General features: G+C 42.8%; 1 protein-coding gene across 1 annotated transcript in view; it reads right to left on the reverse strand.

Moving 5' to 3' along the window:
* Positions 1–18,350, reverse strand: part of LOC142489976 (E3 ubiquitin-protein ligase TRIM39-like) — a 42,004-nt gene extending 23,654 nt beyond the window's left edge. The window contains 2 exon segments of the mRNA XM_075591669.1: positions 7,830–7,981; positions 18,200–18,350. Coding sequence (XP_075447784.1) covers positions 7,830–7,936 — 107 coding nt within the window. The 5' untranslated portion in view covers positions 7,937–7,981; positions 18,200–18,350.
* Between the last annotated feature and the right edge of the window lie 250 nt (positions 18,351–18,600).

An 18,600-nucleotide genomic window follows, 5' to 3' on the forward strand; every position in this document is an offset into this window, starting at 1 on the left:
GAGTGTATGTCAGGAGATGGTCGAGGCAGAGAACCAGACCTTCCAGTGACTTGTGTCGATGAAGCTAAGGCAGGCTTTTCAAAGTTGCACTGTTACAAATTGCAGAGCAGCCAGCTTCGTTTTGAAGCTAGGAAAGTCTGTTTCGCAGAGACTAAATCCTGTCTTTTGCGACCAAGTTCACAAATCGAATGTAACGGTTGCAGCTAGGACTTCAAGATGAAAAGAGGACCAGGAAAGCCAGGTGGATATCCCGATCAGGGTCATCCCACCGAAGTGGGCGCCCTGTGTCACGGGAGACCAGGTACTTACACATTTAAAACCGGGATCATATCATTGAGCAAAGCCAATAAGTAAAATAAATTGTAATTTATTCCGTAGAAACAGGCAAACACACATTGAATTACAATAGGCAGAAGAAGATACACTTACTGGGGGTCTGGGGTTGACAAACTGACTTTCCTAGTTGAAATAAAGTCTTTAACAGTCCAGTGCTGAAGTGGGGACTTAGAAAATATTCCGGTTTAAAAAGTCCTGCAGCCTTTTTCCTTGCAATCTCCGCAAGGCGTCTCTGGGTCCGGTCAGACCCGTTCTTGCCCTTATGGCAAATTGGCCTTCTGGAATCTCTTGGGAACACAAAAGAGAACAACAGCAGATAGACTTCTGGGATGGCGACTAGCTGTCTTACTATGTGAAGGTGAAAGAAACGGCGCTAACTCTATTAGTGTACACTTAAGCTATATAGTGAATTTTTAACAAAATCAATTGATTTATTCAACAATATTAATTTGCTCAAATGACGTGCAAATAATATTAAAAAGTTCAAACCCCCTGCTCAAACCCGGCGGGTGGGGACTGGGGTTCACTAGTCCCACAAATCGTCACTCTCCAGTTGTAATCCAGGGGGAGCATGGAGGGAAATAGAACAAAAAGACAAAAAACAATCTAAGTGTAGACAGTTTTTAAAGTTGTGTAAAATTCTATGTTTTGTCTTGGCTCGTATGTGATGCCTACTTACAAGATGTAAGTTAAAATCAAGCGGTTTTGACACACAATGGTCTCTGCTAGAAATGTTGTTCTCCACTCAGTGATGGGGTCTCCAATTCTCAGCTCAGCAACAATGTATATGTAAAAGAAATGATACCATAGTGCAGACCAGTACAATATAAAACTCGACTTTATAGGGATAAAAAATGAACACTTACAATAAAAACAAGTAATTTAAGCATGTATCACAATCATTGTGATCAAGGAGAGAAGAGTTTGTTAGCTTCAGGCTCACCCGCCTCCTCCGATGTGACTTAGTGTAGTTCACCTCTCTCTGGGACCGTGTGTCTCCGGCGGTGGACGGCGTCTTTCCGGGCTGTCTCCCCTCGTGGGCTCCCTCTTCTGTGGGTTGTTAGACTCCCATTTAGCAGATGTTCGCAAGTACTGCACTTGGAGCTGCCTCTCGGGTGGATGATTCTGCATCTCTCTCCGCCGGTGCGTCACTTCCGCTCCGTCCCGATACGTCACTTCCGGGCGCGGCTAGGTGAGTATCTGTATGGCAATCTCTCCTCTCTCCTCTCAGGACGGCTACCACTCTACGTGTTTCGCCAAAAAGGGTGTGTGGCTTCCTCAGGAGTGTACCGCCCCTTACTCTAAGGTGTCTTTATATATCCTCCACAATTGGTATTTAATCCTAAACACTTGTAAAAACCACATGGTCTGCACTAATTGCCATCTGTACATCTATATACATGGTGGAGCGCTTTTAATAGGAATCAAATCCTCTGTCTAATTGTTACGGTTTAACCTGTTCCTATCTGTATAGAAACGTGGAATGAGATGATAGGAAAATGTAATCCTATTGCTATTTTGATATGGATAATCCTGTTACATAAAGGGTAATAAAGTGAACTCAAATTTTGTCCACATTATGGAACTCATTAGATAGAAGCAATATGATGTTTTGCGGGTCAATTTTGATTAGATCTGACTTGATCATAATTGTACCTTGCAGGGAATAGGTTTCAACGCATGATTCAAATGTCAAAAAAGGGGGCAGAACAAGGGGAAAAAAGGGGAAAAAAATCTCATTTATGAACCCTAGGGACCTCAGATATGTTATTATTATTAAAATATTTTTACCTCACAATTATCAATGTGAGATATATACAAAAATTACATGGGAGCTCCATCATATATATAAATTCATATAATTTCATTGCATATTATACATTTATATTCAAGAGGGGTTGGTTGTATATTCAATATTCATATTTACAGTATAGACATGGAAGTAAAGACATGGAAGTAAATGCATAACCTTTGGTTGTATATTCGATATACCAAAGGTTATGCATTTCCCACCAGTTTATTTACTTCCATGTCTATACTGTAAATATGAATATTGAATATACAACCAACCCCTCTTGAATATAAATGTATAATATGCAATGAAATTATATGAATTTATATATATATGATGGAGCTCCCGTGTAATTTTTGTATATATCTCACATTGATAATTGTGAGGTAAAAATATTTTAATAATAATAACATATCTGAGGTCCCTAGGGTTCATAAATTAGATTTTTCCCCTTTTTTCCCCTTGTTCTGCCCCCTTTTTTGACATTTGAATCATGCGTTGAAACCTATTCCCTGCAAGGTACAATTATGATCAAGTCAGATCTAATCAAAATTGACCCGCAAAACATCATATTGCTTCTATCTAATGAGTTCCATAATGTGGACAAAATTCGAGTTCACTTTATTACCCTTTATGTAACAGGATTATCCATATCAAAATAGCAATAGGATTAAATTTTACTATCATCTCATTCCACGTTTCTATACAGATAGGAACAGGTTAAACCGTAACAATTAGACAGAGGATTTGATTCCTATTAAAAGCGCTCCACCATGTATATAGATGTACAGATGGCAATTAGTGCAGACCATGTGTTTTTTACAAGTGTTTAGGATTAAATACCAATTGTGGAGGACATATAAAGACACCTTAGAGTAAGGGGCGGTACACTCCTGAGGAAGCCACACACCCTTTTTGGCGAAACGCGTAGAGTGGTAGCCGTCCTGAGAGGAGAGAGGAGAGATTGCCATACAGATACTCACCTAGCCGCGCCCGGAAGTGACGTATCGGGACGGAGCGGAAGTGACGCACCGGCGGAGAGAGAGGCAGAATCATCCACCCGAGAGGCAGCTCCAAGTGCAGTACTTGCGAACATCTGCTAAATGGGAGTCTAACAACCCACAGAAGAGGGAGCCCACGAGGGGAGACAGCCCGGAAAGACGCCGTCCACCGCCGGAGACACACGGTCCCAGAGAGAGGTGAACTACACTAAGTCACATCGGAGGAGGCGGGTGAGCCTGAAGCTAACAAACTCTTCTCTCCTTGATCACAATGATTGTGATACATGCTTAAATTACTTGTTTTTATTGTAAGTGTTCATTTTTTAACCCTATAAAGTCGAGTTTTATATTGTACTGGTCTGCACTATGGTATCATTTCTTTTACATATACATTGTTGCTGAGCTGAGAATTGGAGACCCCATCACTGAGTGGAGAACAACATTTCTAGCAGAGACCATTGTGTGTCAAAACCGCTTGATTTTAACTTACATCTTGTAAGTAGGCATCACATACGAGCCAAGACAAAACATAGAATTTTACACAACTTTAAAAACTGTCTACACTTAGATTGTTTTTTGTCTTTTTGTTCTATTTCCCTCCATGCTCCCCCTGGATTACAACTGGAGAGTGACTAGCTGTTTTATACACTTTGGGACAGGCAGTCCCACAGCTTGTCCTCCAACCTGTGGCATGTGAATTTAATCTCCAACCACTCTCACACTTTGCCAGGTTTGTGAAAGCTGGCACCTTTGGCTTTAGAACAGTGAAAGAGCATGTGCACAAAATGCCATCTTTCCTCATTTACTATTCAAAGCCCCCTGCAGGCTGGGTGCCTCTAAGTCTAGGAAAAGTGACAACTGGCCAGGATAGCCTGTATTTCATCAGGCCACTGGCACTACACACCCCTAGCATCTGGTGTCACTTTGATCTAGTGACCTAGGCGTAGACTGGGCGGCTCCACACTATTAGCCATAAGCCCCTGCCTGAGTTAATGCATAAAGTTTAAACATATTTTAAAAACACAGCTGCTTAATAAAATATACTTTTATACTCTTCTTTATTAAAATGTGCTAAGTCTAATTGGTGTGGGAGATAGTTTTCACTGTTTTTTCCCCACTAGCCATATCGCTGACACTCAAACTTATTTTAATAAAAACCTGCTCAGCCGTATCTTAATAAAACCCTCTCAGTTGTATTAATGACTGTAGCACCCTGAACCCCTATACCAGTGTTAGGGTGACGACTAACATGCTTGATATACTTTATTAAATATATCCTAAGTCTTTTTTGTGTGCGGAATGGAAGGGAAACTAAACTGTTTTCCTTCTCCAGCCTCATCCCTGACACTCTGCGAACACACTTATTTTAATAAAAAACCCTCTGCCTTATTTTGGGGCTTGAGTAAACCCTAAACTCCTTATACCAGAGTTAGGGTGACTTGGGTAAGAACTGGGCAGCCCCTCCCGTTATATTAGGGACCCTTTGACTTTTTCAGTGACCCTTTTCCACCATGTGCCTCCTTTTATCTTTTCTGGTCTGTGCTGAAGCAGGACCTCCTAGTGGTGAATCGCAAGAACGCTTTTCATGGTAGGGTTTTGACCAGATCACTGCGCTTCAATGTAGCCGGGAATCTAACCTGAATCCTGGGTACATTTTTGGGGTCTCCAGTAACTTTGGAACCCCGCTAAATAGACACAATCTGAAAGAAGTTTCTCCGTCAAACGCACAGGCTAGAAATCGCATGGTCCCAGCACCCCAGGAAAGGCATAACACAGAAAAATCTTTGTCGCATAATTTGCACACAGTCACACATGCACAATACATGGGTCCAAGAGCTGACACTCTAGGACCCCCAGGTGGGCTTAACCTGTATTATAAAGCCGGGTTGCCCCCTTCCTGTCACACCCTGCACCCAGAAAAGCCTAGATTTTCCCCCAAGACAGTGTACTTTTAACTGTATATTGTGCCATTCTTCTTGTTGCACGTGGGTTTACCAAAATAAACTACATTTTGTTTCTACTACCGTGTTTTGCCTAATGCATGATGCCGGTACAAATATAAAAGGTGTTAAAAGTTCCTGGTCTTCTGTGACACTGCTTACTGCTAGAGCCTTGGTGAACGTTCTTAGCGCTGTAGCTAGTCCGAAGAGACGTTCAACAAACTTGTAATGAGTTTTTATTACTTAAAAATCATAAGTACTTCAGATGGGATACTCTTATAGGGATATGTAGACATGCGTCCTTTAGATCTATTGATGCCAGGATGATTCCGGATTGAAGAGTGTTGAGTATGGATCTTAGGGATTCCAGCTTCAAGGGACTGACCCTTAAAAAATTGGTTGACGAATTTAAAATCTAGTATGGGCCGGAACCCACCTGAGGCCTTGGGAATCACAAAAAGGTTGGAATAAAACCTCTTCCCTTCTTGGACCCGAGGAACAATAGGAATAATGCGTTGCTGGCACATTCTATGAATCACTTCCACCTATGCTAGCCTTTTGTCGTGTCGTTTGGGACAAGTTGAGATAAGAAAATAATTATTTTGAGGAATTTTGTTGAATTTTAAGACAGCCATTTTTCATGATCTGCAGAACCCATGCATCCCATTACTCTCTTCTGACGCACCTATTTTCATACTGGGAGACTTTACCATAGCTATTGACAATCCCATTGCCATCTCAGCTACCCATGTTCTCTCTCTAACCTCCTTCTATGTTCTCTGCCAGTTGACCACCTTTCCTCCTCACTGAATTGGCCACTCCTTTAACCTGGTTTCCTCCTGGTTCTGCTCTGTATTTAATTCCTCTATCATGCCTTTGTCTCTCTGAGCATCACCGTCTAACTTTTAACCTCACTCTACCCGCCACACACACACACCAATTTTCAACATCCCTACAAGCGATAAATAAAGCTTTTATTAACATTACTTAAAACATATTACTGATTGTGAGTGTAACAGTAATTAAAATAATTATGTGAGACGAACTGCCTATAATCCTTACTAAATAAATAAACACTCAGACATAGTGTACTACTTGTCGGGTGGTAAGGAATAGGAGGCAGATGCAGCACTGGTGAAAATAACCAACTAAGACCAGAACCACAAATCTAAAATGCACCAATAAATAGCATTTGTTTGAAAACCATGGGAGAATGATTGATTAGATCTAATGAGGTGCATTAAATAGTAACCAAAAGCTAGATGTAACCTCTATACCCAAACTGGGAGAAGTGTATACCAGGAACAAAGTACTGCCTTAATTATCCGAGTGTGATGTTTAATACTATAACAAAACTATTGGATTGTTGATATATAATACAACACCAAGTATACATAGGTTCAGATGCATGTATGTGTGATCATACTCAGAGTCACACATACAACTATAGTGCAGCATGGGCTTAAGTAAATCACCCATACAGTCCACTACAAGGTAGTACCAAGTAATAAGCTCCAAGGTATATTATAATATATTCTGTGATGGTTAAGTAAATATTCTGGTCAGCTGCAGTAACATCTAACTAAACTAAAACAGCTCCATGTTGGAGACTCATAACATCACTACGTGCCCAACGCACGTTTCCCTCCAGCTACGGAGCTTCCTCAGAGACATTTTTGCAAATGAGGGGAAGCGAAGCTATTTATAGGCAGACATCTCCATGGCAACGCGATATGAGAGTAGCGCATGCGCGGGCTGATAGAGCTTATTACTCTCAAATACTTACACTGCGCATGCGCTCGTTTCAATTCTAAAAGGATCGCAACATATATTTATTTGTATGTCCAAAGAGTGCCCTCCCAAAGCATATTACAGTCCATCTATAGATTCCATATCCCGTACAGCAGAGGCAGACTTACCTCCTCCGTGGTGCACGCAATGCATCAAGACCTCTCTGATAGCTACTGCCCTCAACCTTGCCAAGCAAACCCACTTCTCTTCACTCATACAAATGTTGTCCTGCAACCCTTATGCCTATTCGCCACCTTTAACACCCTCCAATGCACAACTACACTTACATACCCCTCAACCCTCACAGCCCGCGACATTGATTTAATCTTGTCTAAAGTAGGTGGCAATCAGACATTACATCTCCATGTCAAGCTCCACACACAACACATCTCTTATTGAACACCTAAATTCACGCTCAGCTCATTTCCCACTGTGATCGAGGATTAGGTCTCCGCACTCCTCTCATCATCTCGCCCTACAACCAACCTGCCCCCTTGATCCTATTCCCTCACATCGCCTCAGTACCCTCTCTGGCACACTAAGCCCCACCCTAACTCACCTTTTGAACCTCTCACACCTTCGGCACATTTCCATCTTCAAACAAGCACTCATCACGCCTTTTCTATACAAACCCTCACTTGACTCAACCTCCCCCTTTAATTATCGCCTTCTCTTGTTTCTCCTTTGCCTCCAAGCTACTTGAGTGACTGGTCTACAACTGCCTGACTCCCTTTCTCTCCCCCAACTCCCTGATTGACTCTTTGCAATCTGGTTTCCATTCTCTGCACTCCACTGCGACAGCAAAAAAAAAAGTGGACAATGACATACTCAGCTAAATTTAAAGGTCACTTTTCCCTACTAATTCTCCTGGATCTCTCTACTTCCTTCGACACTGTTGATAATCTCCTCTTGAACATTCTTCATTCCATTAGCCTCAGCGACACAGCCTTCTCGTGGCTCACGTCCTACCTTTCCAACTGCTCCTTCCATGTTTCCTTCTCTGGTGTTTCACCCTCTTTTTCTTTAGGAGCCCCACGAGGCTCTGTCATTAGTCCACTTCTCACTGTACACCTCATCTCTTGGTGATCTTCATTCCTCACAAATTCCTGCTGTCTCCAATCCTTAAATATAACCAAAATACTCCCTTTTCTCACTCATGATGCAAATACAATCCTAATCCTCTAATTTATCATGTCCCGCCTTGATGACAGCAACTTTCTCTTTTGTAGCATTCCCCTTGTCCGCCTATCCAACTCCAATCCATCAAAAATGTGCCTTCCAGACTAATCTACCTCATTCACCGCTCCACTACGCATATCCTACACTGGCTTCCTATAACCTCTAGAATTAATTCAACTGCGGTGTGGCTGGACTAGGGTTGGGGAACACACGTATTCAGTAATATCGAGATAACCTCCCGCAGTTAAAATATGGGAGATTACCATTATGGGATGCCCCTCCCTCTCTTACTCCTGGGGCACCTAACCCATTCCTCTGTCCCCCCTGGAACCCTTAAACCCCCTGCCATTCCTGCATTCCACCATTTCTCATCAATACGGCTTCCTTCACTTTAACATCCCCCTCATCCAATCATTCACACTTTAAAAAAAAAAGTTATTTACTAAAATAGATTTTTTTCAAAAATTCTTAAAAATGTTACCGATTTTTCGACAATTAAAAATTCTTGAAAATCTGTTTGAATAAATGTTTAATATTTTCATAAATGGTGAGTGATGTGATGAGGGGAATGTTAGGGTGATGGGAGCAGTGTAGGTGAGGAAAGGTGAAGTGCAGACATGGAAAGGGTTCGGGAATTAAGGGCCCTACTATAAGCGTATGCGACGGATTCAATCCATTTGTTTTGAAGCGACGTCGCGTCGCTGTCACTATAAGCACGCGTCAGTTGCATAGGCGATCTAGGGCCACAGAATCTGGAGAACATGCGACAGGGAGGCGTGCCCGTGGCATCACGTGAGTGGTTCGCGCTCATTGCCTGAACGAACTACTCACGTGACCCGGCCGTCGTGTGACAAAATGAAATTTTGTCGCGCAGAAAAATCATCCGCACCGTCGCGCTCTATGGCTGTCCTCATTGATGAATGCCCTTTTGTTCTCGTCGCCTGAGCAGTCGCACCAAGTATGGATGCAGTCTAACAGAGGCGTCATCAGACTGCTTTATCCAGGATGCATTTTTAGACCTTCTCAGAGGACGTTGCCGGTATACGTGCCAAAGCACAGTGACCGGATAGAGGCTGGATTAGACCTTACCAGAGGGTGTTGCTTGTATACGTGCCGTAGCGGAGTGAGCAGGTTATCCAGGATGAATTTGCAGACCTTTTCATAGGGTGTTGCTAGTATACACGCTATAGTGGAGTGACCGAATAGTAGGGAGTCCACCCCTGCAACCGCAGGGGCCTGTTAAGACTTCTAAGTTCTTCTTGTATCACTGGAGACTATAAGAATATGAGAAAACCTCGCTCAAAGCCTCTAGGTGAGGTGAGAGGTGAGAGTGTGTACTAAGAGGAGTACACAGAGAGTCCCAAATGGTGGCGCACTGCAGACCAAGATCAAGTTATAACATGGTCAAAATTTACAACTAGATGTGTTGAAATCCTCAAAGAGGTAGTAGCGGAGCACAGCGGAGTGGATGCAGGGGCTGAACACCAGGTAGATAAAAATCCTTTATTCCACGATCAACATCATGGTAGTGGATAGATAGACAAACTTCTCTTCTCAAACAGAGAAGTTTGTCTATCTATCCACTACCATGATGTTGATCGTGGAATAAAGGATTTTTATCTACCTGGTGTTCAGCCCCTGCATCCACTCCGCTGTGCTCCGCTCCTACCTCTTTGAGGATTTCAACATATGCTGATCATTAGCGTGACGCACGCTGAAGGAACATCCACTTCCACAACCGTGAGTACCCCAGCCTGTTCATTACGGCTGGGGGCTAATCCTTATGCACCCATATGCTTCCTAGGGGACTATACACTGTTCTCAGGTAGTCAGACATTTATCACTGACTTCACCTGGAGATACAGGTCCTGCAGACATAGGAAGGGGTTAATCTTATGGATTAAACGGTGTACATGCTATAGAAGATTGTTCCCTCCTGGATGTTAGAACACTATTTTGATACATTATCTGCATATAATTTTGCAAAGATTCCCACCTAGCTGAGCACGGTATTCGGGAGTTTATCTCCTATCTATCACTTACAACTAGATGTGTACAGTTAAAATATTTTATTGAAAACAATTTTTATCTTTATAAAAATACATATACATATATATATATACATATATATATATATATATATATATATACATGTAGAGGTATCAGTACCGTGTTAGCCGAGCTTCAATAATCAAAAAAATAAATAGATGATACCGTTCTGTGGCTAACGAAATGCTTTTATTTGTGCGAGCTTTCGAGATACACTGATCTCTTCTTCCGGCGATGTTACAATGAATGAAGCAAAAGGTAAACTTAAAAACAGTGTCTCTTGGAATGTTATCTGTGCTGTTCCTTCCCCTGGTGTGGATGTGTTTTATGGCTAGAGGTGTCAAAAGGTTACTGTGAATATATATATATATATACATACCTCCTAGTTCAAAAGAACAGGGTATATACAGATGCCCCGAAAAGGGATTTATGTTTATTTCAAAGAGATATCGTTCCTGGTACTAGTCTTTTATGTACATCATCCTTATATATAGTGTAGATGTGATATCAGGGTACTGATGTTGGGAGAAATTCCCTGTGGGTAAATCGTTTGTACCACAACAGTGTTACTGTTAACCTGTAAAATAAATCTACTCAGTGGTGTATGGTACACTGTGCAGTGATTTCAGTCTTATTCATTAACTGCGTTGCTGATTCATAAAAGACTAGTACCAGCAACGATATCTCTTTGAAATAAAACATAAATCCCTTTTAGGGGCATCTGTATATACCCTGTTCTTTTGAACTAGGAGGTATATATAATATTTTAACTGTACACATCTAGTTATAAATTTTGACCATGTTATAACTTGGTCTTGGTATGCAGTGCGCCACCATTTGGGACTCTCTGTGTACTCCTCTTAGTACACACTCAGTTTTATTTTGTATCACTGGAGAGAAATGTCTACACACATCGGGATCTCTGGTGGGAGGAGCATTTTAAATGCTTTGGCAAAAGGAGTTCACGCCTTCCTACCACACAGGAAGGTGGGGCATAAACCCCATTGTGTGTACTGTCATGCAGGACGATAGAGAAAAATATATAAAGTTAGGTCTGGAAATAATTGGACACTGACAATTTTGGCTCTGTACGCCACCACAATGGATTTGAAATGAAACAACCGAGATGCAATAGAAGTGCACTTTCAGCTTTTATTCAAGGGGTTGAACAAAAATATCGTATGAAACGTTTAGGAATTGCAACCATTTTCATACACAGTCCCCTTATTTCAGGGGCTCAAATTAACACAATCATAAATAAAATGTTCATTTTTAATACGTTGTCGAGAATCCTTTGCAGGCAATGACTGCTTGAAGTCTGTAACGTATGGACATCACCAAACGCTGGGTTTCCTCCTTTGTGATGCTTTACCAGGCCTTTACTGCAGCTGTCTTCAGTTGTTGTTTGATCGTGGGTCTTTCTGCCTTAAGTTTTGTCTTCAGCAAGTGAAATGCATGCTCGATCGGGTTGAGATCAGGTGATTGACACGTCCATTGCAGAATATTCAACTTCTTTGACTTAAAAAAACTCCTGGGTTGCTTTCGCAGTATGTTTTGGGTCATTGTCCATCTGTAAAGTGAAGCACCGTCCAATCAACTTCGCTGAATTTGGCCGAATCTGAGCAGACAATATATCCCTATACACTTCAGAATTCATCCAGCTGCTTCTGTCTTCTGTCATATCATCAATATACACTAGTGACCCAGTGCCATTGGAAGCCATGCATGCCCATGCCATCACACTGCCTCCACCATGTTTTACAGATGATGAGGTATGCTTCGGATCATGAGCCGTTCCAAGCCTTCTCCATACTTTTTTCTTCCGATCATTCTGGTGCAGGTTGATCTTAGTTTCATTTTTCCAACGAATGCTGTTCCAGAACTGGGTTGGCTTTTTTGATATTGTTTGGCAAAGTCTAATCTGGTCTTTCTATTCTTGAGGCTTATGAATGGTTTGCACCTTGTGGTGAACACTCTGTATTTGCTCTCGTGAAGTCTTCTCATTATGGTGGACTTGGATAATGATATGCCTACCTCCTGGAGAGTGTTCTTCACTTGGCTGGATGTTGTGAATGGGTTTTCTTTACCATGGAAAGGATCCTACAATCATCCACCACTGTTGTCTTCCGTGGACGTCTAGGCCTTTTTGTGTTGCAGAGTTCACCAGTGCGTTCTTTTTTTCCTCAGAATGTACCAAACGGTTGATTTGGCCACTCCTAATGTTCCTGCTATCTCTCTGATGGATTTTCTTTTTTTTGCAGCCTAAGGATGCCCTATTTCACTTGCATTGAGAGCTCCTTTGACTGCATGTTCTGGGTTCACAGCAACAGCTTCCAAATGCGAAGGCCACACCTGGAATCAACTCCAGTCCTTTTACCTGCTTAATTGATGATGAAATAACGAAGGAATAGGCCACACCTGTCCATGAAACAGCTTGAGTCAATTGTCCAATTACTTTTAGACCCTTGAAAAAGAGGGGGCTAAATATTAAAGAAATGTAATTCCTACAATTTGGATGTGAATACCCTCAAATTAAATCTGATAGACTGCACGTTAAGCCCATATTCATTATTTAACTGTAACTTGAATTTATTTTGGTACACAGCCGAAATAACAAAACTTGTATCAGTGTCCAATTATTTCCGGACCTAACTGTAACATCCTCTTCTTTTTTTAAGACTTCATTAGAAATGCTAAATTAGGCATTCATCACTTAAACTTCATCCTATTGACGTCTAGTGGGAAAATAAACGCCATCTTAATTTCAGTAATAGCCTCAAAAATAGACTTCTCCAGATTGCAATATCACAAAAAAAAAACCGGAAGAAAATATCACATTAAAAAGCACAAGGAATACTGTCAAATGGCTACAGTATCTGGGACTGCACATTTAATTGTCTAATAAATAAACTGCCATCCTTATATAGGTTCAATTGCCCTTATACTAACATTACTTATTTGCTCCTGCTGAAACATAAATGTGTTTCTACTTATGTCTGGCTGATGGGCAGCATGATTATTGAAAACAAAGCAACTAATGTAGAAATGTACAGATTAACAATTTGCTGATAGACTTTAGTTTTATTACAAACAGCAAGGATGTAGAGGAGCACAGCAGCGTTTCCCAGCAGCATACCAGCTAGTAGATCGCCAAAAAATGAGGGTAACTCCAAACAGGGATAAGTATTAAAAAGGGATTTAATGGTGAGTTACAAGAAACAAACAATGGTAGGAACGCACCTACGCGTTTCGTCCGTAAAGGACTTTCTCAAGGTGACTTTCTTTAGTTTTATTACAAATTAAGAATTTGCAAAGCATTAATTTACTATGAAGACATTGAAAATTTAGATTGTTTTTATAATTGTGTCAATTATCCACATTTAAAGCAGCAGTCCGGACCAATAGCCTTTTTTCCATTTAAAAAAAAAATAAACTTTTAGAAATTTCTTCTTGCCTTTTCCAACACTGTCTATTACTAAAATCCAATGTGCAATGTGCCTGAGAGAAACAATTCGGGGCAGAAAACAAACATATGACCAGTGCAGAAAACCTGCCAAGGAGCAGTTCTGATAACTATCAAGTGAGTTATCATATCTGGAGACATTAAAGTGATCAATCACTGTAACTAAACTGCAAAAGTCAGGCTGTATGTAGGAGGTAGCCCGATTGAAATTGAAGCGGAGCCCCCTCGCCTTATAGGCTGCGCTTATAGTGCCGGTGATGGCGACAGCGACATTGCGTCAAAACAAATGCATCGTCGCCGTCGCGTGCGCTTATAGTAAGCGCGGCGGCTTGGACGGGATCACTGGAACTCATCTCAATTTGATTTTTTCAGCGGACGTAGCCTGACGTCACCGGTACTATAAGCGTAGCCTAAACGTTTCCTACATCCTGGCACCAGTCGCACCTTGTTCAACTTTGCGAGTCAAATTTCTTGGTCATTTGAATTTTTTTAAACAGCCGATGAGTGTTGTAAATGGTGTCTGTAGAAAAGTTCAATCACCTCAAACAGTCATACGTATTTTCTATTTTGGAGATTAAAGCAGCAGTCCCCCTTATACGACTTTCTTTTCTGGAGGTTTGGGAACCATGGGGATCTGAGAGCTGAAACTATTTTCAGCCCCGGGCAGACCCCGATTTCCAATATACTCAAATCATAAAGTAGCACGTCCCGGTCCCCTCCAAGTGAAAGAAATGGCGTTTAAATCATGCGGGCCAAATAAAAATACCAGGATGAACTGGCGCGGCCTGCACTTATGATGTAAAACTAGGTGGTCCCAGAAGCTGAAATGAATGTGATTTAGCTCTGGGGTCCCCGTTTCTTACCTTGGTTGGGAAAAAGGGGGAGTTTGGGATGGGAAATGCTGCTTTAAACATCTGCATAGTTTAACAAATTGGTCCCAAAGGGATAAAAAAAAAAAAGACCCTCCAATTGCATGCACTATTTGATAGTGTATGGTTGATAAAGGTAAGTAATAGCAGTAAATATGGCTCTTACCGGATAAGTAGGGTCTTGATAAAATAAAAAATAATAACATTTTATTACATCAAATTTCATATATGTGACAATGTGAGAAAATAAAAAACATTTGTTTTTAAATCCCGTAGAGGAGTAGCAGTATGGGTTTTCTTAATACCGAAAATTAGTAGGTAATTAAAGTTTATATATTTTTAACCTAATAGGTTAGATCCCAATACTACTGCGACATCAGCAGACAACTGTTATATCCTATTGGAATCTGGGAATATCTTTAGTTGCAGTTCAGGATAATATGGCACTGTATTGGTGCAAAGATCAAAGTGACTCAATTGTATATTCTTTATACCAGATAGCAATAAAGCTCAAATGTTAAGTTAAATACTTAATCATATGGTGTCTCATAGTTTGCAATAGCATAAAGTATAGCTCCTTACTTCTAGTCTATAGCATAGATAGTATACAACACAAAATATTCTATTTTGACAAACAGTAGTAGTATCTCTTGTTTAGAGATGTTTTGTGCATTTAACCCTCTGATTGTCTATCTTCATGTGGAGTTGCACAAGTGTGTCTGAATATTTATTGAGTGTAATTATGGAGAAACTTTGTTGGTAAAGAGTCCACCAGAGCAAACACATCCCCAAATCTTGTAAGGTTTGGATGATATTGATATAGGAGTCATATGTGTAGTAGTACTTCCCCCTAGTGTCACATAAATTACCTGCCTGATAGAGGTTACTTCAAATCTCCAGATAAATCGTTAGTATCAAAATAACACCATTGATATTCAATTATGACAATAGTTCACTACGTTAAATGGTAAAGTGTCTAAACCTTTAATAGGTGACACTTCCGTGTGTGTGTGTAGAGAATACATGTGTCTCAGAATAGGTGTAAGATATCTAGCTAAGAGAAGAAGTTTGCTGTAATTCAGACCAATCTATACAAGCATATGTAACCGCTCTGCCACGGCGGGTCAGAGACAGAGGGGGCAAGCATACAGGCAATGTTCCCAGTAGCTGATGTCGCACTCCGATGACGTCACAGGTCGTGACGCTCTACTTCATCGACGCACATTTCACGACTCCTCCCCACCTGAAGCGAGTAAACCTTGCGAAACGTGCATTTATTGCTATCTGGTATAAAGAATATACAATTGAGTCACTTTGACCTTAGCACGAATACAGTGCCATATTATCCTGAACTGCCATTAAGGATATTCCCAGATTCCAATAGGATATAACAGTTGTCTGCTGATGTCGCAGTAGTATTAGGATCTAACCTATTAGGTTAAAAATATATAAACCGCTCCTAACGGCTGCCATTCCCCCCACACGTCCGCTGCCATGCCGCTCGTGCGCACTACTAATGGCGACGCTTACGGACTTCTGCACATGCGCAGAAGCGGCTGGCAGCGGCGCCGTTCCCCCAACATGTCCGCTGCCATGCCATGCTCCCCCTCAAAATTTAATCGCCGCCGCCGCCACTCCTAACGCTCCCCCACACCGGACGCCATGGCTCGGAGACCCGGTGCCGGACCGCAGCCCGAGGAGATACAGCCACTCCTGACTGCCGCCGTTCCCCGCCCATTGACATGCCACGCATGCACGGTAGTAATGGCGACGCTCAAGACGCCATGGCTCTCCTCACAGGGACACTGCAGCCCACACTGCTCCCCGGGGCCCTATGCAGGCCCTGATCTCCCGCGGCCTCTCCTCCCGGTGCATGCCCGTGTCCCTGCAGGCCTCCCCCGGCCGAGGCATGGAACGGCTCCTGCTCCGGTAACAGGGGGTTTGAGTGCGCTGCGTCCCCCACAGCACCGTCAGAAGGGGCATCGCTGCAGCGCTCCCCTCCGAGCCGGCTCCAGCTGACGATGACGCGCTGCCCCCCTCCACCCGCCGCCTCTGCCTCCATCGCCTCTGTGCCGCGATCTGGTAGGAATGGGGGGGGGAGGGGACTGCAGAAAGGGGCTGAGGGGAGGACAAGGGTGCTGGGGGCAGGAAAAGGGTGCTGGGGGCAGGACAAGGGTGCTGCAGGGAAAGGATAAGGGTGCTGCAGGGAAAGGACAAGGGTGCTGCAGGGAAAGGACAAGGGTGCTGGGGGGAGGACAAGTGTGCTGGGGTGAGTCAGGAGAGAGGGGGGCAGGACACCCAGACACACATTGACTGACTGACTGACACACACACACAGACTGACACACAGACTGACACACACAGACAGACACACACACACACACAGACTGACACACATTCACACACAGACTGACACACACAGACTGACACACACACACACAGACTGACACACATACACACAGACTGACACACATACAGACTGACACACACACACACAGACTGACACAAATACACACACGCACACACTGACACACGCACACTGACTGACACACATACACACACTCACTGACACACATACACACACAGACTGACACACACACACAGACTGACTGACACACAAACACACACGCACACACTGACTGACACACGCACACTGACTGACACACACCCACCCCAGTGATGCGCCGAACACCGCCCCTGAATAATGTGCCTACCCCCCCCACTCAACATCCATGATGCTGGTACTGCTGCCAATAAACATGACCCCGCCAATCAAATTTACTCATGCTCTAAGCAGTAATAATATTATTGTTACTTTATATGTTGCTGACAACACACAAAGAAGTTTCACTTAATATGCGCGTGCACAGCACACACAGCTTTTTTTTTTATCCCCTTGGGACCAATTTGTTAAACTATGCATATGTAATTTTCCTCTATTGCACCTTGATTTATATAACACTTATGTAATGGGAGAGCAGAATAGAATATTTCTTTTGTTTGCTTTAAACATCATGAAACACACAGAACCCCAGCAAGCTCATTTTGGGAACACCTGAGCACCCACAAAATATATATGTATATAAGTGTCAAAAAGGAGAGCTATTGAGCGTGGCAAATGTATACAACAAGCGACAGAGAAGCCCAAGGCTTACAATGCTTTGGCCAAAGGGTTAAACTAAATGACCCTTTTTCAAGAGAATATAGAAGTATTTTACTGCGTATTTTTGTCATATTGGATGTAGCATTGGGCTTCTCTGTCGCTTGCTTTAAAGATGATGTCTGTTTTTTGGGGGTTTTTTTTTTAAGTCAGTAAGCAACATTTTACCTATAAAACATGCCACGGTCCTTAGTTCACTTGTCCAATGAGGAACAGACCGTTTGGGGCATAAACCACTCTCCCAATTCAAGTAGACAAATCCCGACAGGAACATAATCTACAGCGCTCTGCAAAATAACAAAGCTCCCCCCCCTCCCCGTCTGCAACTACAATAGAGAATGATAAAGTAAGCACAGCCCCAGTGTCCGTCCCCCAACAGTCACACACAGATCAGCGTCCCCCCTCCTGCACAGTCCTCTGCCATTAAACAGCTGGTTACTGCGCATGTCCTGCGGTGTCCGGGCTGCTTAATTATTCGCCGTTACACTCTCCCTCGTGGTTTGGTGACCTCGTCTGGTAGTTAACCCTTTCGCTGACAGAGCAACTGAGTGTAATGTGTTGCGGGTCCACCGGGCAACACAAGGGGTTAAAGGGACACTTTTAAAGCCAGCAATCCCACCTGGTACTCGCCGAGCCGCCGTGTCGGTGTCCTCGGATGGGTGTGGGTGCGCTGGAGTGATGTGGCCGAGGTGCGCAGTGATGTGGCCGAGGTGCGCAGGTCTCCGCTGAGAAGTGATAATCACACGCCTCACTATGTGGAATCAAACCGCGTGACCCCCTCTGTACGGTGCCCTTGAAGGGACAGTTCGAAGCGTCGGTGACGTCGACATTATTATTTTTGGCCAGTCCACTTGACAGCGCTATAAAAACTATGTTGTGTTTTGTAACGGGTATCTCAGCTCACATCCTCCTTCACACCACAGATAGAGGGAATGGAGGGTCTGCAGTGCTCGTTAATTATACACCCAGTGACTACAGTACCTTGTTTAAAGGTGCAATTCCTCCCACATACACTTATTT

The sequence above is a fragment of the Ascaphus truei genome, chromosome 3, assembly GCF_040206685.1.
Source record: "Ascaphus truei isolate aAscTru1 chromosome 3, aAscTru1.hap1, whole genome shotgun sequence".
In the NCBI taxonomy this organism is placed as follows: Eukaryota; Metazoa; Chordata; class Amphibia; order Anura; family Ascaphidae; genus Ascaphus; species Ascaphus truei.